Source organism: Scyliorhinus torazame, chromosome 1, assembly GCF_047496885.1.
Source record: "Scyliorhinus torazame isolate Kashiwa2021f chromosome 1, sScyTor2.1, whole genome shotgun sequence".
Classification (NCBI taxonomy): Eukaryota; Metazoa; Chordata; class Chondrichthyes; order Carcharhiniformes; family Scyliorhinidae; genus Scyliorhinus; species Scyliorhinus torazame.
In genome coordinates, this window is record NC_092707.1 from 287,062,668 (window position 1) to 287,085,232 (window position 22,565).

Genomic DNA, 22,565 nt, shown 5'->3' on the forward strand with positions numbered 1-22,565 from the left:
CTGGCTCTGGGCTCAGGCCAGGCGAGGCTGCCACGTGTTCAGTGGTGACGCAATCAGGAGAGGTGTGGGGGGGAAGCGTCAGCAGCGCGCGCGCAAAGGCGCGGCGGGGGGACGTCAGCGCGCATGCGACGGTTGCGCGCGGTGACCGGCGGGTATTGCCGTCTTTCTGGCGGGCGGCGGCGGGGGGCTGGGGGCCGATTACGTCATGGGCCTACAACTCCCGGCAGGCAGCGCGGGAGCCGCCGGCTTGTTATTTCCTGGTTTCAGGCCGCCATTTTGGGTTGTCGCTGAGTGTTGTGGGGGGGCGAAGCACTGCTCCCTAACTATTCAATACAGAGTCTCAGACGCAGAAACATAACCTGGAGCCGTGAGAGGAAAGCAACAACAAAAAACATCCAGCTGACGGGGGTTGAAAAGTGAGATGTCAACCATGAATCCCGAGTAGTAAGTGCCTACTTTCTCTTTCTTTTTTCTGTCGGGGGTGAAGCCGCTGCCCCGGTTGGGCCCGGATCCGGACCTCGGTCAGGGCCTGGCAGCTGTCAGGGAAAGGACGAGCCAGCTGCTGCAGTTAGAAGTGAAGAGCGGCCTCCCTCTCTGGGCCAGCTGGCGGTGACAGTCACTGGGAGAGACCAACGGGAGGGTGGGGACCGTCTTCAAACTAGAACCAGCCCTTTGAGGCTTGATGTCAGGAAGCATTTCCTCACCCACAGCGGGGATCTGCCCCCCCCCCCCCCCCCCGGGCCAACTGTTCAGGTAGGGATGGAGTGGGAAATTTCCTAACTGAACGATTTCTGCCAGATTGGTATAAGAGTTACAGGGTAAATGGAATTGGGAAAAAAAGATACGGTTTGCTCTTAACAATTGAATGGCATAACAGAGTGGCTTCCTTCTGTCCCTTTGAAACAGACTCAAAGGGGACAGAATGGCCTTCTGACCTTTGTAACAAGCAAGGGGACTGAATGGACTCGTGCCACAGTTTTAACCGGCTCAAGGGGCCTGAATGGTCTTTTCCTGCCCCTCTGTAACAGGCTCAAGGGGACTGAATGGCCTCCTCTCTGCCCCTTTTGTAACAGGATGTGGAAATGCCAGTGTTGGACTGGGGTGAGCACAGTAAGAAGTCTTACAACACCAGGTTAAAGTCCAACCGGTTTGTTTTTATATCACTAGCTTTTGGAGTGCTGCTCCTTCCTTGGTGAATGAAGAGGTATGTTGGACTTTAACCTGGTGTTGTAAGACTTATTACTTTTGTAATAGGTTCAGGGGGACTGAATGGCCTCCTCCTTTTGTAACAGGCTCAAGTGGACTGAATGTCCCATTGCCCCTATTTTACAGGCTCAAGGGGCCTGAATGGCCTCCTGCCCCAGTTTAACAGGCTTGAGGGGGTGGAATAACCTGCCCTGTTGCTCAAGGGGACTGAATGACTTCCTGCCCCTTTGTAACAAGTTCAAGGGGATTGATTGGTGGTCTCCTGGGGTTTGATTGGTGGTCTCCTGCCCCAGTTTAACAGGCTCAAGGGGACTGAATGGCCTTCTGCCCCTTTGCAACAGGCTCACGGGGACTGAATGGACTACTGCCCCTTTGATACAGGTTCAAAGGGACTGAATGGACTACTGCCCCTTTGATACAGGTTCAAAGGAATTGAATGGCCTTTTGCCCCTTTGAAACAGGCTCAAGGGGGCTGAAAACCTGCCCTTTTGTAATAGGCTCAAGGGGACTGAATGGCCACCTGCCACTTTGTAACAGGTTCAAGGGCACTGATTGGTGGTCTCCTGTCTGTCTCAGTTTAACAGGATTGAAGGCTGATTGGCCTTTTGTCCTGTGTGTATGTGAAGTGAAGAACCTGCTCCAGGTGGGCTCTGCAAATGACTGTTAACTGCTGGCTACCCTCTGTTCTGAACATAACATAGTTGCATCCACCTTTTCATGCCTGACTTGGCATGGAACTGGCACCTGTAATTTCATAGCTGTTGATGTTTACAGTTAATGGTAAATCTATTTCTTCCACTTTTTTCTTACAAAAAGTGCCCGGAAGGTTTTTCAGCATACTTTCCTGATCTAGTCCAATGAGATCCACACAGGATGTGACAGGTGTAGGTCATGTGGACTTTGCTAAATACTGAACACTCAGCATAAGCAACTCTGGAATTCCAGCCGCCTTGCTGCTTTTTGGTAGCCTAGTAATTCAAAACTAGTCGAGCCTCAAAATGTCAGTCAATTTACATTTCACGTTTTTTAATCCGCTACAAGGCCAGCTTATAGAGAAGTGTGCTGAGCTTACAAAATGTACATGTCAGAAATGCGTGATAGAGAGGTGGCTCATCTTTGCCTCTGTTCTCGATTGGCTTGACAGTACGGTACTTCATGTTTGGTCTTGCATAGAATGAGACACTGAAGGAGAGGTAGTGAGTGGATCAACTCCTTAAAAGGAGCCAATTAGGAAATGGTTTCTAGCATGAGTAGCATGTATAAGCAGTTAATCTGGAATTTGAACTAAGGCCATTGAGTTAGTTGATCCAGTTTGGTTCATTGTGAAACAGGGGCAGGTTAAGTGTTGAGGTTTGCAAGTGTCCTGTATTTATGGAACTAATACTCCATCGAACAGTAATCATTTCTATTTGAGGCTGGTTTCATCTCTGACACTTTGGACAATGTAGCACTCAGGTGTGCACTAAACTGTCAACCTAGATAGAATCATAGAATTCCAACAGTGCAGAAGGGAGGCCATTCAACCCATCAAGTCTGCACCGACCCTGCGCAAGTCCACTCGCCCTGCCCTATCCCCATAACTCCACCTAACCTATACATCTTTGGATTGTGGGAGGAAAACGGAGCAGTTGGAAGGACCCCATGCAGACACTGGGAGAATGTACAAACTCCACACAGTCACCCATGGCTGGAATTGAACCTGGGTCCCTTGCAATGATGCTCCCTAAGGCCAAAGTGCTAACCACTATGCCACCGTGTAGTGCTGTTGGCAGGACTTGGAACTGTAACCTTCTGATCCAGAAGTTACCAGTGGAGCTATGCTTACACTTGCACAGTTGTGGAAAATGTGAAATGTAACCTATTGCTCTAACCATTTACCATACTGCCTATCTCTATTCACCTGCTAAACCCCTCATCCACTCCTTAGTGACTATGACTATTCCAGTGCTTTCCTTTTTAAAAAAAAAAAAAAAAATGTTTTTTTTTAGAGTACCCAATTCATTTTTTTTTCAATTAAGGGGCAATTTAGCATGGCCAATCCACCTAGCTTGCACATTTTTGGGTTGTGGGGGCGAAACCCACGCAAACACGAGGAGAATGTGCAAACTCCACGGACAGTGACCCAGAGCCGGGATCGAACCTGGGACCTCGGCGCCGTGAGGCCGCAGTGCTAACCCACTGTGCTGCCCTATTCCAGTGCTTTCCTGACCTACCTTTGTCTTTAACATTGTAAACCTGAGCTCATCAAAAAGTCTGCTGCCTATTTCTTAACCTGCACCATTTACCCATCACCACTTTGCCCACTGACCTACATTTGTTCCTGATTAAAATTCTCACCCACATGTACAAATGTCTCTGACCCTGCACAATCTCATCTCCAACCTCCTCCGGCCCTCTGAGAACTCTGCATTCCTTCAACTCTGGCCTCTAGTGCATTCTCCTCCCTGCCATGCTTATAATTGTCTGAGCCCTAACCTCTGGAATTCCCTCCCTCAGCCCCTTCACCCCTCCTTCCATTAGCCTCAAAATGTGCCTATTTGACCAATTTTCTAAACACCCATCCTAATATTTCCTCTTTTGGTTCAGTGCCACTATTTGTCTAACTTGGCTCCTATGGCAACCATTTAAAATTGTGTTATCAGTGCATGGATTAAAAAATAATAGAATTTACACATTGAGGCAGTTATTGTGAACATCACTTTAGGACAAGTAACGGAAATTAAATTTGTTTATAATTTAACTTAATGTGCCATATGTTTTGTATGATGATGACAAACTGTTACATTAGTGTTGCATCTGAGAGATTAAGAAAGTTGTTTGTGTTTATTCTGAGGTGAGGGGTTAATGTGTTCAATTATGCCAGTTGCTACTGTATTGTATTCCTAAGAGATCTGTGAGCTGCATGCTGCTGGTATGATTTGCTGGTAGCTTCCATTTATAAACTACAAAGTACAGCCCACGTCATCTGAGAGAACTGAAAAGGTGCAAGGTTAGATAATAGAATGTTATGGGCCAGGGTTTACAGAACCCCAAAGTGTATTATGGAGTTCATCTGACCCACAACATTTAATAGGTTGTGCTATGGGGAGCACACGCCCCACTCTGCAGGTGCGGTACAGCAAAAATGGAAAAGTATTTTTTAAAGCAAAACAATGTTTATTCTATGAACTCAAGTTAACTATTTTAAAACATAGTGAACATCTTAGCAACCATTAATTCAAATACAACCCCCAAAGTCTACAACACTACGTAATCCTTTTAAGCTTTTTTAAAAACATCCATACAACTTAAAAACAAAACCTTTAACAGAAGTACATCAGGTTAAAGTCACTACTGAAAACATTTATTATTCTGAATTCACCAAATGATCAAGAGATAGTCTTTTCATGGCACAGAGGACAGCAGTACAGCTGCTTTGTCTGGCTTCAGCTCCAGTACTGAAAACAAAAAGACACAGACACACCCAAGCTTTTCTCAAAGTGAAGCTAAAAAGCAGAGCCGGAGCTCAGCTCCACCCACACTCTGACATCACTGCAGTAACATGAGCAGCCAAACATTTCTTAAAGTGACATTCTCATGACGAGGTGGATTTATGATGTAATCTGAAACTCGTGCACAGTGGATGGGCATCTTTGAGTGTTCAAAAAAGATTTATTTGTGTTTGTTTATTGAATGTATCCAGTCTGAAGCTGCAATCAGTTGCTGGAATGGAGGTCAAGGGCACTTGATTATCATGTTATATCTCACTTTGTCTTACAGGCTGAATTTGGAATATTTTGTACACTTTTTATTCTGGAATAGGTTTGGTGAGGTTTAGATGAGAATTGCAAGTGGTTTTGACACTTGGTTTTGAGATTTGCAGGTAAGCTTGATAGTTATTGAATGCCTTGGAATAGAGGGAATGTGTTTAAGTGAAGAGCATGCCTAATACCAACTGTACATTGGTTATTTACTTGATAATACAATGGAAAAAGAGAGTATAATTTGTTTGAAGTCTTGAGTTGACAAAAGAAGTGGGAATTCTATTCCTGCCACAATTTGTGCTGTGCTGGTGAATTGTTACAGCAATTAAGCAATGCACAATGACGAGTAGGAACTGGAAACTCGAAAGATACTTCCAGAGTGGGTGTAAACACAGTTTAATAATGTTTAATGGCAAGTATAGAAGATTTGTTTTGAAACTTTAACCTGTCATTCATTTCCGTAATATTAAGTATGCAGAAAGTTTGTTCCAGCACCCTTTAACCGATTGGCTGCAAGGATGTCGGCTGAGAGATAGTTGCTGATTCCTTTAATCAACTCTGGATTTTGGAAGGGAATGAATAAAGAATTGGGTCAATGTGTGCTTAATTTTCAGATTTGCTTTCCCTCCCTCTGTCCCTACACTTTTGTTTGCCTCCAAATCTAAGCATCAGTTTGATTCTCAGATTTCTGAATATTTCTCATGGCTGTGAACTCTGGATTAGCGAAACAAGGACCCAGGTTGGCCTAGTTAGCTTCTTCATCTATACATTTGCTTCAGTTTGGGATGTAATTTGGTCCATGCATCAAAAGCAGAATGCTGGAAACACTCAGATCCAGCAGCGTCTGTGGAGGAAGAATTCTCTCTGAAGAGACTTGACAGCATATAGACGGGTTGTTTTCCCCTGGCTGGGGAATCTGGAACACGGGGGCACAGACCCGGGATAAGGGACTGATCAATTGGCACTGGAATGGAGACGTTACTTCACCAGTAGATTGGAAATATTTGGAATTCCCTATCCCAGGGATTCTCCATTTGTCATGTATTTTTGGCTGGGATGGAGACATTTTTGGCCTCTTAGGGAATCGAGGGATATGGAGAATGGGTGGGAAAGTGGAGTTGAAGCTCAAGGGTAACAATGACCGCATTAAATGGTGGAAGTTTTGGGATCAAGAAAACTGAGTGAAGATGTTCTACAAAACTATTGTGATCTTTGGACTTTCCATTGTAGAGGATACCACATTGTGAGCAGTAAATGGTCTTATGGTCTAAATAGTCAGTGGCAGTTTCACCTGGGAGGGGATACTGGACCGGCATTAAACGGTGGAAAGGGAGGTGCTGAAAGAGCACTGCTTGTATGGGAAGGCAGGGAGGTTGGTAAGGATAATTGAAGAGTGGAATGATCCAGTCAGAATGCTGGAGTTGGTGGCAATGACAGAAGGTGATTCAGTGAATTAAGGAGGCTGCTGGGTGGAATGTGGGGATACGTGGAGCTTTGTGGTTCTGGGATAGAGTGGAAAGGGTGCAAACCGAAATGTGGAAAATGGGACAGACCTGATTGAAGACCCCTGCCAACCACAGTGGAAGGGAATCCTCAAGTGAAAAAAAAAAATACTGCTAAAGCATAAATATAGAAAATAGTATCTTCAGAAAATTGCTTAAGAGGCAGAGAAACTGGCCGATTGAAATAGAACTACTGCAGGAAGTGGGATGAGGGGGAGCTTAATCAGGTTTTTGTATGAGTCAATGGGCTTGGAGAGAAGGTTGGTTGATTACTTGTTCCCAGAGATGGAAATGTTAGGCTGGGGAAGGAGGGAGATGGATCATGTGAAGGTGAGGGAAGGGTGGAAATTGGACAACAGTTGATATTTTCTAGTTTGGAGCGAGGGCATGAACCTGTGCCAATACATCATCCATGTATTAGCAAAAGAGAACTGTTAAGATGGGTAATGAGTGTTGCTCTGATGGTGTTTAAGATTTTCAAATCAAGACCAGGAACCTTACAGCATTCCCCTCCTGTTTCTGATGACCCTTTATCCCCATGCCCAGGTTTCACCTGATTCAGTGTGATTAAAACCATGTGCATTGCTGTATTCCGTAATGTTGAGTTTGTGCGGGTTCGGTGGATTGGTCATGCTAAATTGTCCTTGTCAGAAGCTTTGCGGGATAGGGCGGGTGAGTGAACCTGGGTGGCGTGCTCCTTCAGGAGGGGACTGGTGCCTTGATGGGCCAACTGGCCTCCTTCTGCAATGGAGGGATTCTATGGTTCTAAGTATCTGGATGAGATTTCACCTTCAATGGCGAGATGGGAACAGGCAACCTGTTTTATTTTCCTTACCTCCACACTGGTTTAAGGGGTATTCAAGCAAAAGTTAACCTGACATTGTTTTCCTCCCTTCTAACTGATGTCTGGCACTGCTCCTGATACATATATTTTGAAGACTTTATGTATGTGGAACTGCAGGGAATGATTGTCATGTTCGATTCCAGCTTGGGTCACTGTCTGTGCGGAATCTGCACATCCTCCCCGTGTGTGTGTGAGTTTCTTCCGGGTGCTCCGGTTTCCTCCCACAGTCCAAAGATGTGCAGGTTAGGTGGATTGGCCATGATAAATTGCCCTTAGTGTTCAAAATTGTCCTTAGTGTTGGGTGGGGATAGGGTGGCGGTGTTGACCTTGGGTAGGGTGCTCTTTCCAAGAGCCGGTGCAGACTTGATGGGCCGAATGGCCACCTTCTGCACTGTAAATTCTATGATCATCTATGTGCTACGCAAGCTGTTCACTCTGTTACTGGAAGACATTGTCCTTTCAAAACTCAATCTAATTACATGCTTATTTGTAGCAAACTATTTCCAAAAGTTCCATTGGGGTAACATTGTAATCTTTTTGTTCTTTGGACAACACAAGCACAATAACCCGTACTTTGTTCAGATGGCATTTAGATATGTTATGTATATAAATTATTTTTCTGAACGTCTTCAGTGCAAATATATAATATTGAAACCGTGATGTAAGTGACATACTAACACAAGGAGATAGAACTCTATTACCAGAAAACTGCTGTTATGGTGTTTGACCTTGTTCAAATGGTCACATCCTAACAAATATCACAAGATCCTCAGTCTGTAATGTCTGAATGTTTTTACTGTGGCAGCATGGTGGCGCAGTGAGTAGCACTGCTGCCTCACAGCACTGAGGTCCCAGGTTCGATCTAGGCTCTAGGTCACTGTCCATTTGGAGTTTGCACATTCTCCCTGTGTTTGCGTGGGTTTAGCCCCCACAACCCAAAGATGTGCAGGATAGGTGGATTGGCCATGCTAAATTGCCTGTTAATTGGAAAAAATGAATTGGGTACTCTAATTTATTTTAAAATGAATGTTTTTATTAAAAAAATGAATGTTTTTATTGTAACTTAAGGATTGACAATTTAAGGAGTTATTAACCTTTTGAGGATCTAATACGCAAGTAATTAACCAATGCCTACTCGTAGCTGCTTGGTGTAATCCTGAACATTGTAAACTTTGCGAACCACAAGAAAACATACAATGCTTGGAGTAGTTATAATAATGAACTATACAAAAAGCTGATGGTTGGTTTGGTTTCTACCAAAAGTAGATGATGAATGTGAAAAGGACTTTAGGGATAGAATACTGTCATTCCGTGATGGTAATTGTTATTCTCGTGTGGGTTCAAATTTTGTAGTTTTATCTATTTCTGTCATTCCCATTATGTTTTCTCATGTATGCCTGTGATGCTATAACAGAGGGATTACTCTGATAGCTCTTTCAAAGAGGCACGATAGATCATGTAGTTTCCTTCTGTGCTGTTAAATACAATGTATGTCTAATTTCCAGGAGGGAGATTAAAATACAAAGCTGAACTGGTTTTGGAATTATGTGATTGAAGTGTTGGTACATTTTGTAATTTGAGCATTGCTGGGCCAAACCAGAAAGTATCTATTGCTATAGTCTCCCTAATGGAGCATGCTAACATTGAGTTAATCCTGGTGACGATGATTCTGAACAGATTCCAAATTCACTTTTGATCTTTCTATTTCTGTTTTCAGCACTGAGTCAGTGTTGGGTTTTGTCCCTAAAGTTGTTTTTGTACAAAGGGCATGGAAAAAAGATAAGAGACAATCATAAAAAGTACGCAAGCAAGACTTAAAATGAAAATACAAAATGTATTGTCTACTAGGGAGAAAATAAAGAAATTACATTAGTAAATTGTCATTCAACCATGGATTGTTTATTAATGATTCCACCACAATCATTAGTGAGTCATTTTCATCAACTACACAGCTTACAATGTCCCAAACCTGACATTGTGAGAAGAAAGCCCTTCTGTGATAAAAGTTAAGAGTGACACCAGATCAGAGTAGCTGTACTAGACAATGAAGGAGAGGTGTCGGAAGGCAATGGTGTGGTATAGGGAGTAGAATTTTGAAGTTTTTGGATGGTGCAAAACTTGGCAACAATAAATATTGAACAGGATTGAAACGGAGTGAAATGGGCAGACGCAGGAGAGAAAAATTAGGATAAGTGTCAAGTAATTCCTCTAGGCTGGAACAGCATGGAAAGTCATTTAATGTAGGGGTGCATATTCCCAATCTATGAAGGTGGAAGAAGGGCAAGGTGACTTGGTTAAGAAAGTGTATGGGATGTTTGGCTTTTCAAATATGGGCATTGAAAAAACAAGGAAGTCCATTAACATTTTGAGCTCCTTTGTTGGACCAAGTTAGGAGAGACTTATGGGCATGGGTCAGTAATCTGACTTTGTGGATTTAGGATACTTGGTGCAAAGATTACAGGGAAAATGAGAAATGAGTGGGCGGCATGGTTGCACAGTGGATAGTACTGTTGCTTCGCAGCTCCAGGGTCCCAGGTTCGCTTCCCAGCTTGGGTCACTGCCTGTGCGGAGTCTATGTTCTCCCCGTGTCTGTGTGGGTTTCCTCCGGGTGCTCCGATTTCCTCCCACAAGTCCTGAAAGACGGCTGTTAGGTCATTTGGACATTCTGAATGTACCCGAACAGGTGCCGGAATGTTTATTTTTACAAATAATTTCAGTGTTACGATCTGGAATGCAGCACGTGAAAGGGTGGCTAAACCCAATTCCATAAGAATATTTAGACAGCATTTGGACATGTATTTGAGGGGATTAATTTTCAAGATTATGGGGAAAAAGTTGGGGTTCGGGCCGAAAGTGGACTGTCAACAAATAACTGGCTTAGGTGTAATGAGCTGAATGGCCCTCTATTCAGTAAGATTCCATGCTCCTGCTCCAACTTGGACCAGGAACAGAGGATTTAGACGCATTGAAATGGTCGACAACATGTCAAATTCATGAAATTTAAAGTGAAAATGATGTTCCAATATTCGTTTCCAGTAGAATTTAATTATTTACTATCTTGTGTATTTCCATGTGATCACTTGTTCAGTGTGGGCTAAGCATGGCACTGTTAAGTTGTGACAAGAGACCAAGAGTGGATATGACCCAAATTAATGGGTTAATAGCACATACTTGATTGGCTAACTGTTTTGTATCAGGTTGTGTTAACTCTATTGATTTTTGTGCAGGAGTTCATGGTGTTGGAGGTGATATATTGGTATGGATGGAAGCTTGACTAGCTAACAGGAAATGGGTAATTTTCAAATCGATGGCCTAACTGGTGGTGAGCCACAGGGATCCGTGCTGGTGTCTCCAATTTTTGCAATCTAGATTAATAACTTGGATAAGTGATCATAACCAAATATAATGGTTGGGTGGAAAGCAAGTTGTAAGCGGGATAGAGTCTGCTAAGGGATATAGATCGTTTTAAGTGAGTGGGCAAATATTTGACAGGTGATGTCCATGTGGAAAAATCTAGGTTGTTCACTCTGGCAGGAAGAATAGAAAAGCTAAATATTTAAATTGAGAAAGGCTGGAGGGGGAGCTGAGTGCTCTTGTCACAAACACTAGCATGCAGGTTTAGCAAGTAATGAGCAAAAACTTTTATTTGTTGCTAATCAGATAAACTATGCAAGTAGGAAGACTTTGCTACTGCTATAGAGGGCATTGGTGAGACTGCATCTGGAATACTGTGTACAGTTTTGGTCTCCTTGAGGAGGGACATAATTGTATTGGAAGGAATTCAAAGAAGGTTCGCTCGGTCCATTCCTGAGATTAAGGGTGTTCCAAAGAAGAGGCACTAAATGCTGGCAGATTTGATGCGTTTTTCCAGTACTTTTGTTTTTATTACTGTACTTGAGATGAAAGGCTTGTCTAATGATCAACGGTTGAGCAGGTTGGGCCTATACTCATTGGAGCTTGGAAGAATGAGGTGATCAGATTGAAACGTGTAAGATTCTGATGGGGGCTTGACCAGCTGGATGCTGAGAGAAATTCTCCTGCCATGGGGGAATCTGGAACAAGGAAGGGCAGTTTGAAAATAAGGAGTCCCTGTTTAAGATGGGAAGAGGAGGAATTTGTTCCAAGGGTTGTAGTCTGTGGAGTTGCCTTCCCCGGAGAGCAGTGGAGGCTGGTGCAAGGGTGAGTTAGATTTTTGATGGACAAGGGAGTTGAGGGTGATGAGGGACGGACAGTAAAGCGGTGTGAAGGCTGCGATCAAATCAGCCATTGTCGTATTGAATGACAGGACACTCATTTGGCTGAACGGCTCTCTTATTCCAGTTTCTTATGACTTTGTGTTCGGTTAGTGACACTTGTAATGTGTGTCACTCTGATTGAAGTGATTCTCTGAAAATTTAGTCTATTGTGTTTTTCTTGACAGAATTTATCTAAATATCGATTCTATAAAAATCAGAAATTCCACCTCTGACAGTTACTGTAATTGTTTGGCGATACCATGCGGGTACAGCCAGGTACAAGAGCGTCACTTCTGATACGGAAGGACGGGATAACATATCTACAGCTCGAGGTTCATCACTTTTGAAAACGCGAGCAATATCAGTCTCTCAGAAGAAGGCAAGACACAAAGTTCACCCTCACCAGTTCATCAATATAAACTTGCATCAGTTGGAAACAGTCTGTATGTCCATGGTTAGCACAGACAGACTACAGAACCTAATCCTCAATTGATAGCAACACAGATGTTGAACTCTTTTAAAAAAAATTTTGAATACCCAATTCATTTTTTCCTCTTAAGGGGCAATTTAACATGGCCAATCCACCTACCCTGAAAATCTTTGTGTTGTGGGGGTGAAACCTATGCAAATACTGGGAGAATGTGCAAACTCCACACGGGCCAGGATCCAATCTGGGACCTTGGTGCCGTGAGGCAGCACTGCTAACCACTGCGCCACCATACTGCCCCAACTGAAATGTTGAACTCGTCTGTATATTTATAATTGCCAGTTGGATACAGCTGAATTACTGCAAGAGGCCTGAACTGCCTTTCCAGTCATTACTTACATAAACATTGCTGAAGTTTTGTGTACTCAACATTTAATAAACCATTTGTTCATGACTGCAGTCTTGTAGTCTGTTTTTGACCATTGGCACAAAATTATTGATGCACTAATATTTGATATCAAAAATCTGAATTTTTCTCTGAGGGTCATGAATTCTCTGGAACTCTTCCTCAAAAGACAGTGGAGCAGAGTCTTTGAACATTTTGAAGGCAGAGCTAGATAGATTCTTGATTAACATGGTGAAAGGTTATTGGGGTCGGCAGGAATGTGAGGTTACAATCGGATCAGCAACTATCTTCTTAATGGCAGAGCAATTTCAAGGGGCTGGGTGGCCTACTATGCTCCTAATTTGTTTGTTTGTACCTCAAACTGTTGGACACCAGTTACTCCTGAATGTGGTGTGAAAAGCCAAGATCGGCATTTATGGTGAAGGTTTAAGAATGGAATTTGGGCTTTTATTTCAAGGAATTTGGTGTATAAAAGGAGAGCTGTTGCAGCAACTGTACAATGTACCCGTGAGGCCACGTTTAGAATACGGTGTGTAGTTTTGGTCCTTTAAACAAAGATGAGGAGGGTTTTACTAGGATGATCCCAGGTATGAAGGGACTGCCATATGAGGAAAGATTGTATTTGGCAGTTCAGAAGAATGCAAGGTGATATGGTTGAAACATAAGATTCTTAGGGGCTTAAGACAGGGTAAATGCTAGGAAGATGTTTTGACTCGTGGGAGAGCGTAGGACCAGACAGTCACAGAATAGGGGGGTGCTCATTTAAGATGGATTTGAGGAAAAAGTTCTTCTCTCAGAAGAGTGGTGAATGTTTGGAATTCTTATCCGAGGAAGCTGTGGAGGCCGAGTCCTTGAGCAATTTCAAGGCTGTGATTGATAGGTTTAAAATCACTAGCGGAATTGAGGGTTAGAGAGAGAAGGCAAGAAAGTGGACTTGGTGAGTGTTGGATCAGCCATGATCTTATTAAATGGCTGAGTAGGCTTGAAGGGGTGAATGGCCTACTCCTATTCAGGTTAGAATTTACACCCATGTTGTTTGAGACATGAGTTGGAGTATCTCATACTTGCATGAAGTATTGGGGATGCTTCCATTTTGCAGAGGATGGTGAAAGGTGTGCCTGAGAATGAAGTAGAAGAGTGGCTAATAAAGATAAATATTCATAAGGGCCTTGGGAGCCGTTTCGGAACTTCATTAGCTTTACTGTGGCCTATCTACTCAGTTTCAGTATTATGCAGCCAAAGATTTTTTGCTTTCCCTTGTCACGGCTTCCTCTTCCTTTGCCCTGCACACCCTGTTCCAACCCAAATAAAAGGCTTTTGTAATTTTGTTACAATCCCTGGGATTAATGCTGGAATGTTCTGTTAGTCTGTATTTCTGCTTGAATTATTAACCAAAGAAAGAAGGCATTATTGATCCTTCACACGTTACTTTAGGATTGAACAATGCCTTGATCAGCCTTGGCCCCCATCCTATCTCACCCCAAAACTCATCTAGATCTCTGCTGCTCCAGCTCTGGACTCTTGAACATCACAAATTTTAATCACTCTACAATTGCTTGCACTGCTTTTGGATTCCTGGGCACTCAGCTTGAATTCCCTCCCTAAAGCCTCTTTGCTTCTTTATCTCTCATTCTTTCTTACAGATGCTGCTTAAAGCTTAGAGACCTCTGACCAAGTTTTTGGCCATCTCCCCTTGGTGACTAAGTCTCATTCTGTTTGGTTATGCTCCTGTGCAACACTTTGGGACAGTTTACTAACTTGAAGTTACTGTGTCAGTACAAGTATAATAATCTTTATTATTGTCACAAGTAAGCTTACATTAACACTGCCATGAAGTTATTGTGAAAATCCCTTAGTTGCTACACTCCGGCGCCTGTTCAGGTACAGTGAGGGAGAATTCAGAATGCCCAATTCACCTAACGAGCGCGTCTTTCAGGACTTGTGGGAGGAAACTGAAGCACCCGGAGGAAACTCACGCAGACACGTAGAGACCGTGCAGACTCTGGGCAGACTGACCCAAGCCAGGAATCAAACCTGGGACCCTGGTGCTGTGCAGCAACAGTGCTAACCACTGACACTTTCCTGCCCTCCCATCACTCTTGTCTGTGCTGACCTACCTTCCCAACCTGGTCCCCACAACGCTCTAATCGTATATTTGTATCCTCATGTTTAAATCAGCTAGTGATTAGGAAGGAAAATGCAATGTTGTTTATTGCAATTAAATAAAATAGGCATTTTTGCAGCGCATGGTGAGACCACATCTGTGTACAGTTTTGGTCTCTTATTTAACAAAGTGTGTAAAGATATTAGAAGCAGTTCAGAGAAGGTTAATTCGACTCATACCTGGAATGGGGAATGTTCAGAGGAAAGGTTGGACGGGCTGGATCTATATCCATTGAATCCTGAGCGATTTGACAGAGTGAATTTGACAGAGTAGATGCTGAGGATGTTTCCACTTGAGAGATGAGAACTAGGGGATACAGTATTAAAATATCTATCTCTTTCTTGCTTTAAGACTCTGCTAATTACCTGTTTTGACCAAGCTTTTGTCACCTGACCTAATAACTCATTAAGTGGCTTAGTGGCATACTCTGTTTACAACAGCCTGGCATATTGCATTCCATCAAGGCACCGTACAGATGGAAGTTATTGGTACAGTTTACCTCCCTGCCTTCAGGTTGGCAGTTGGGAGAAAATAAACCAGATTGGCACATTGTTAGATGTGGACATCTGACCAGGTATTGAGTGCTGTGTTCAGTGAAGTCTGTTCACTCAATCTCATTGTTGTAAACTGCCAGGCTCTCGCATAAAGAATAATTATTTAGGTGAGGTAGCAGAGATTATTGGTGCCGACAGGAGTGTAATTGTTTTCAGGTGAGGTGACAGTTTTGTATTCATACAACTACAATAATGAAAGTTAACTCTCGGGCATAATGTATTAATAAGAACATGAAGTACCTCTTGCAATCTTTTGATAATGTCTCTTGCTTTTATCTATTTCAGTGACTATTTATTCAAGCTGCTGTTGATTGGAGATTCTGGTGTTGGAAAATCTTGTCTCCTCCTTCGATTTGCAGTAAGTACAGCATTCGCTTTTTAAAATGGTAACCATATGCCATTTCTTATGCCAGCTTTATAATCGCCATGAAGACCGGCTAGTTAATTACATGCAGTGTTTTGCACTTGGGTCTAGAATATAGCTTGCATTTCACAATGGCACACTGAAATCCAAATTTGCCTTTCCCATTGTTGCTGCAAGGATTATACAGTCATTGCAGGTAATGGTGATGAATGCTGTGCACGCAACTTTGTGTGTAATGAGTTACAGTGGGCAAGTGGAATTTCAAATGAAAATGTACAAGGTGCATAATCCTATTTTATCCTTCCAATCCTGAACTATGTCACTAGGTCGGCGTTTTTGTATTTTCAGATTGAGCACCAACAAGAAGAGGTGATCAAGGCTTGAACCTCCCACCCTCCCCCAGTTTGAGATCTGAATGATTGATCACTGAAAAGAAAGTTGTTTTTTTTAGGCTAGAAAAAAATGCTAATTCCCAGAACTGGGAAGAATCAAACCAAAACCGGCAGAACCAAAAACCTAGGCTGGGGTTTAGTGTAGTTCTGTTAAGGTGTTGGTACCCTTTTAGGTTCACTTTGGGAACAATGTCCAGAAAAATAACTGGGCCATGAGCTGATCAGAAATTAAAATGATTTGGCCAGTTGCAAGTTGTTTTTTTTAAATTTAGAGTATCCAATTATTTATTTTCCAATTAAGGGGCAATTTAGTGTGGCCAATCCACACATCCTGCACATATTTGGGTTGCGGGGTGAGACCCATGTAGACACTGGAAGAATGTGCAAACTCCACAAGGGCAGTGACCTGGGGCCGGGATCGAACCTGGGACCTCGGCGGCGTGAGGCAGCACTGCTAACCACTACACCACCCTGCTGTCTGTGATGTGGCAAGTTGGTTACCAGTTCTAACTTCAACCTAGAAGACTCTAAAAAGTGGCTATCTTCTTTCCCAGCCCTCCCAAAAAGCAAACTGAGCCCCCCACCATAAACGTACTTGACCAAGCAATTGCCATTGTAGATTGCTCTGTACAATATACATGATTGATATGAATAAGCTATTAATTTAATTCAAATGTGCAGCTTTTAAAAATGTTTCTATATTTGATACACTTAAGATTGCTTATTTTCCATAGTGTAATTTACTCACTGGTGCAAATGTACCTATTATCTGACCATATCTAGTCTGACTAATTTGTACTGCTGATTGCTAGTTTAAATATTTTATACCTCCTGATATTATTGTGGAAGCTATAAAGTTCTGTGTAATGCTCAGGTTATTTCATGAAGTAGCAGATTACCTACTTTATATTGTAATTTCAGCAATCTTCCAAAATGAAAACACTCCAATCTGTGATTGATGTCAGTGTCTGTTTTATTGAAATGAAGCCTGAAAAACAAGATTCTAAATAAATTGCATGTGCAAAATAGAAATTGCCCTTGAATTTTGGTCAGCTGATGACCAGGGTAGGAGCCTAAACATTCAGTTTGATCAACTCTAAATTAGGGAGAAATTGAGTGGGTGGATATATTTGAATGGGATCTCTGTTTAAGTGCATCCATCCTATTCCTCTTTTTTTTTAACTAAAGAGCCTTTGCTAATTAGGGGGGAATTGTATAAATGAAGGGTCTTGGCATATATTTTTACTTGTCATAGTCGCTGCCCTGATTATGAAGGCGATGCAACTCTGCTTTGAGTTTTGGACCAAATTATCATATGCAAAACTGTGACATAACTTAATTGAAATTTAAAGATAGTTTGTTTTGGCAAGAAAATTGAGGAATGCCTTTTTATACTGTTTTACATGAAAAACATTTTTAAAATGTGATCAGATACAGATTCGCTCCTGATATGCAACCATTTCCAAATCTCAACCTTGTGAATAAAGATCAGGTACTTCATAAAGAGTGGTTATTGACTTTTACTGTTCACTCTGAAGTAATATTGTGGCTTAGGAGCAAGTTGCCTTCTCATCCACATAGATAAAACACATGGGATATGATTTCAACTCTTTCCACCTTGTCTTCACTCGGAACAGAATTATAACCGCTTTGAAAAGTTTCTCGTCTTATTATGCATCCAAGGATATTTGTTTTAGCTGTTTAACACCAGATAAGTCTTTGGAAACTTACATTTTTGGCTAAGTTGTCTATTGTGTGTCTTAGTTTCACAGGTTGGAAGCAAATTTAGCTCTATTATGCCTGCTAACCACCTTTTCTATATACTATCCCAGTGCAAAACCTTGTACTTTTCAATTCACTTTTCACAAGAGAGAATTTTGCAATTCATTTCAAACACAGTAGTGAGTTACATTTTAGATTTACAGCATTCTGAGCCTGTACTAGTTGCATACATTTGCTCACAGGCAGTTTTCTGCATACCGATCAATAGTTTGCATCAATGGTGTGACAGTTTCAAATTTCTAGGTGTAAACATCACTAACAATCTGCCCTGGTGCACCCACATCGACGTTGCAACCAAGAAAGCACAACAATGCCTATACTTTCTCGGGAAACTAAGGACATTTGGCATGTTCACATTGACTCTCACTAATCTTTACAGATGCATCATAGAAAGCATCCTATCTGGCTGCATCACAGCCTGGCATGACAACTGCTCGGCCCAAGGCCGTAAGAAACTACAGAGTTGTGAACCATCACGCGAACCCACCTCCCATCCACTGACTCTGTTTATATCTCCTGCCTTGGGACAGCGGGCAGCATAAACAAAGACCCCTCCCACCTGGGGTATTCTCTCTTCCAACAGAAGACACAAGTCTGAGAACACGTACTAACAGCTTCAAAAGCAGCTACTTCCTCAGATTCCTGAATGGCCTCTTATGGACTGAACTGATCTCTCCATACATCATCTCTACTGTATAGCGCTGCACTCTGTATGCTTCACCCAATGTCTATGTATTTACATTGTGTATCTATCGTATGTCCTCGGTTTTTGTATGGTCCGATCTGACTGGACTGTACACAGAACAATACTTATCACTGTACCTTAGTACACGTGACAAAGCTAGAGGGCAAACCTGGATTTTCAGATTTTCTAAGGTCCAAAAATTCTGGGGTGTTAACTGAAATAGTGCAGAGGGTTTTAAAGAAAGACAGTGTATATCTGTACAAAAACTGGAAAAATCTCATTATTAAGCCCAGTGCTCTGTGGAGGAGTCATCTGTTAAATTAGATCTTGTCTTTGTTTAAATTGTTGCAAACGGGTGTGTGGAGGGGTGTGGCTGCAGTCACACTTTAATTCTTGCGGCTGGTAACAATTTAACAGGATCGGTTTCTACCTTTTTTGATCTAAATGGTTTAGTTCTCGGAGAGACAAAATGTTGATAATGGCAGTGGAGCAACATACTGTTAGAATGGTGAAACTCACTGATAATGTGAAAAATATAATAGATTTTTAATTTCCTATTGTGTTTTGGGGAAAAGTACCTAATTTTTTAATAGTTTGAATCTGTTAAGTTTGCATTGTTATTAACATCTTGTTGAGAGGTCAGGTCTCCCTTCAGTTTAACTTTCAAGTTAGTCAGTGCATTTTGACTTTCAATGGGGCCTGTTTTTCCTCTTTTATTTCCCCCCCCTCCAAATTTACAAGTATACTTTTATTACTGACAGAACTGGAAATAGGGTCAGATAGATACTGTTGTTTGAGGGAGGGGTTGGTGGCGGCATGGACCAGTGGGGCTGGATAGAGGGCCAGCAATAGGTGGAGATTGACGAAGATGTTGTGGATAGAAATGCCAAGGGGATGTAAATGGCAGTGATTAAGGCTAAGAAGGATGCTGATAGTAACACACAGATTAGACTGCGTTAATGGCTGAACCAAGGTAAGCAGTGTGTCAAAAGGGCAATTAGGAACGGGTGCCAAGATAAGCGTTATTGATTTGGTAAAAATGATGTACTTTGAATCGGTAATGAAAATATAAAAATGGAGACTGGTTGACACATTTCAATTTTGATACAAATGGTTTCTAAAGCATTCAGTGATGATACTTCAAGATGAAAAAAATTAAAAGATCCCCAAAATTGAGTATAATGTTAAAATGTGGATCTAGCTCTGATGCGACCACACCTTCTGTGCTGAAATTTCTGTCAGACAACATCACCCAAACTGCAGTAAATCTTCACCTACAATATAACAAAGTGGGAATTAGTTTATTGTATTACCATAAGTGTCATTATTTCAGTTTTTGCTGCTAAAATGCAGGAAATTGACATTTAATCGGGAGTGGTGTTGGAGTTTGGTGTAAATATGTGTGCTTCTCCCTTTTGCGCAGTCCATTCAAACATTTGATGTCAATAGCAGTGAGTTGTGTATAAATTGTATTCTGAATGAAACTGATTTTATTGGAAATGGTTGTCTTTGTAGGAGAGTTTGCTCAGGTTGAGCTCCACTTGGACATTGTATATTTATTTTAAAGTGTTTTAATTTTAATTGCATGCAGTCTACTGGAGCAAAACCCTTTGATCTAATTTAGTTCGACACAGACATAACCATTAGGCGAGGACTGAGACACTGAATTAACAAATAATATCAAAGCTTACTGAGCAAAAGATAAAATAAACAATGCACTTATCAATTAGCTAAAGGAGCAAAAGAACAAAAAGGTGTAGGTGTTGACTTCAAATGGGCAGCAGTCAAATTAAGCAGTAAACTACCTCAACCCTTAATGACCGGAATTCTGCCTCTATCTCGGCAGGAAACTGCACTATCCAAGGTCTGCACCTACACCAACAGGACTTCCTCCCGTGTCTCTGGGCTCAGTGCTATAATACTCCCTCTTGAGTTGATGGGAATTCTCCCTCTGAGAAAACACAATTGATGGTCCCTTTACTTAATGTGAGGGAAGGAATGCGGTGGCGTAATGGTATTGTTACTGGACTAGTAATCCAGAGACTAGTAATGCTCTGGGGAGCCGGGTTCGATTCCACCAGTTTATAAAAAAAAAAAAAGAAGTTTCAGTTAAATATAATCCTGGAAATAAAAGTCTAACGATGACCGTGAAACCATTGTCGATTGTTGTAAAAAAAAAAAAGATCTTTAAGGAAGGAAATCAGCTGCTTACCCAATTCATTTTTTTCCAATTAAGGGGCAATTTAGCGTGGCCAATCCACCTAGCCTGCACATCTTTTGGGTTGTGGGGGCGAAACCCACGCAAACACTTGAGAATGTGCAAACTCCTCACGGACAGTGACCCAGAGCCGGAATTGAACCTGGGACCTCTGAGCCGTGAGGCCGCAGTGCTCATCCGCTGTGCTGCCCGTGGTTGACTCTTAAATGGACTCTGAAATGGTCTAGTGAGACACCAAATGGCCTGGCGGGGACACTCTGGGCAACAAATTCTGACCTTGCCAGCAATGCCCATACCCCGAATGAATAGAGGAAAAAAAAGTGTATATAAAACAAGAGTTTCTAAAGCCTCCTTTTATACCTAATTCTGGCATCACCGTACCTTGATCAAAAGTTAATAGCCAATTGGTCAGTAATGTTTATTTCATTGGAACTGGCCATTTCTGCACATTGCCACAAGACAATGGGTTATTTCAAGATGTATTCTTTATCTCAAACTGAGCATACCCATTCATTAGGGAAACATACCAGACCAGTCGAGGACAGTTTGTTTTGACAGGAGCATTGGAGGAATAATGCATTTGCTTCCCACAGATCCTCTCTCAGCATGTTTAATATACAGATAGGAATGTTATTAGAAAAAGAAATATGTAAGAGTCCAACCTGTATTAACTCCAGATTATTTACTTCAAGTACAGAGTAATTTAGGTGCTTTTAATAATCATCTATTGGTCAATTGCTACTTTACAATACTAGTTGGTATACTAAAATATTGCGCAGTTTGGCAGGAAGTGGTCAAACACAAAATGGCTTCTCAAATAAGATGTTGGTACAAAATGGCAGCTTGACCTGATTAACCTTTTGCAGAAAACCGTCATACAAAAATAAAATCTAAAAGCCAGGCCAGCTTGCAGAATGTTCTGTATTCATAATGGGGAATTGTAATGAATTCCGACAATAATTCAATACTAGTTGATAAGCCTGTCCATGCATAACATTAATTACAGAACGTAGTGTCCTGTATCCATTTAGGATATTGTACTTGAGTGCTCCTCAGAGTTCCAGTATTGGAAATATAAAGGTTATTTTGTGCAACTGCATTAAAAAGAAACAAAGGATATTGCAAGACACAACATACATACTAGATAAGACCAAAGGAAGAGGGCGAGGTGATTTTTTTTTTTCTTGTGTGACAAACCCATGAACTTTATTGGTGAGAGGTACAGCAGAAGAAAGCTGTGCTAACATGTCTCACCATTCTTGCCTTGGAGGGAGGCAAGTTCCAACTGCTCACTTAAGCAAGCTGTCACAGGAAGATGAAGCAAAATTGCCACACCCAGAGATGCTAATGTTCCATTCTTCCTTCCCACATTTTTCCATTTCAAACTGAATCATTCTGCTTGTAAACCATCTTGCAATAAAACAGGCACTGTTTCTAGAAATATTGTGCTCTTTGGAAATGATTTTGCTGCGTAACTGCTGTTTTAAACTGGTTCTTTCTTCACATAGTAATATGAAGGGAAATGAAAGTATGTTTTTAGAAACTGTCCGATGGTTAACACCCTCTGTGTTGAATGAGTAGTGAGTGACTATTTTCATGAATGGACCATTCTGAAATAGAAAATAGGTGCAGGAGGAGGCCATTTCGGCTATTCGAGCCTGCACCACCATTCAATATGATCATGGCTGATCATTCAAATTCAGTATCCTACTCCTGCTTTCTCTCCATACCCCTTGATCCCTTTAGCTGCAAGGGCCACGTTCAGCTCCCTCTTGAATATATCCAACAAACTGGCCCCAACAGCTTTCTGTGGTCGAGAATTCCACAAGTTCACAACTCGAGAGAAGTTCTTCCTCATCTCAGTCCTGAATGGTTTACCCTTTAATCTTGGACTGTGACCCCTAGTTCTGGATGCCCCCAACATTGGGAATATCCTTCCTTCCTGCATTTGGCCTGTCCAGTCCCATCAGGATTTTGTTTCTATGAGATCCCCTCTCATTCTTCTAAACTCCCATGAGCACAAGCCCAGTCTATCCAGTCTTT

At 41.9% G+C, this 22,565-nt stretch overlaps 1 protein-coding gene across 1 annotated transcript in view; it reads left to right on the forward strand.

The window, feature by feature from the left end:
- The first annotated feature begins 256 nt into the window (after window positions 1–256).
- LOC140422049 (ras-related protein ORAB-1) overlaps window positions 257–22,565 on the forward strand; it is a 37,881-nt gene continuing 15,572 nt past the window's right edge. Inside the window, exons 1-2 of the mRNA XM_072507030.1 lie at window positions 257–444; window positions 15,367–15,439. Coding sequence (XP_072363131.1) covers window positions 422–444; window positions 15,367–15,439 — 96 coding nt within the window. The 5' untranslated portion in view covers window positions 257–421. The remainder of the gene's footprint in view (window positions 445–15,366; window positions 15,440–22,565) is intronic.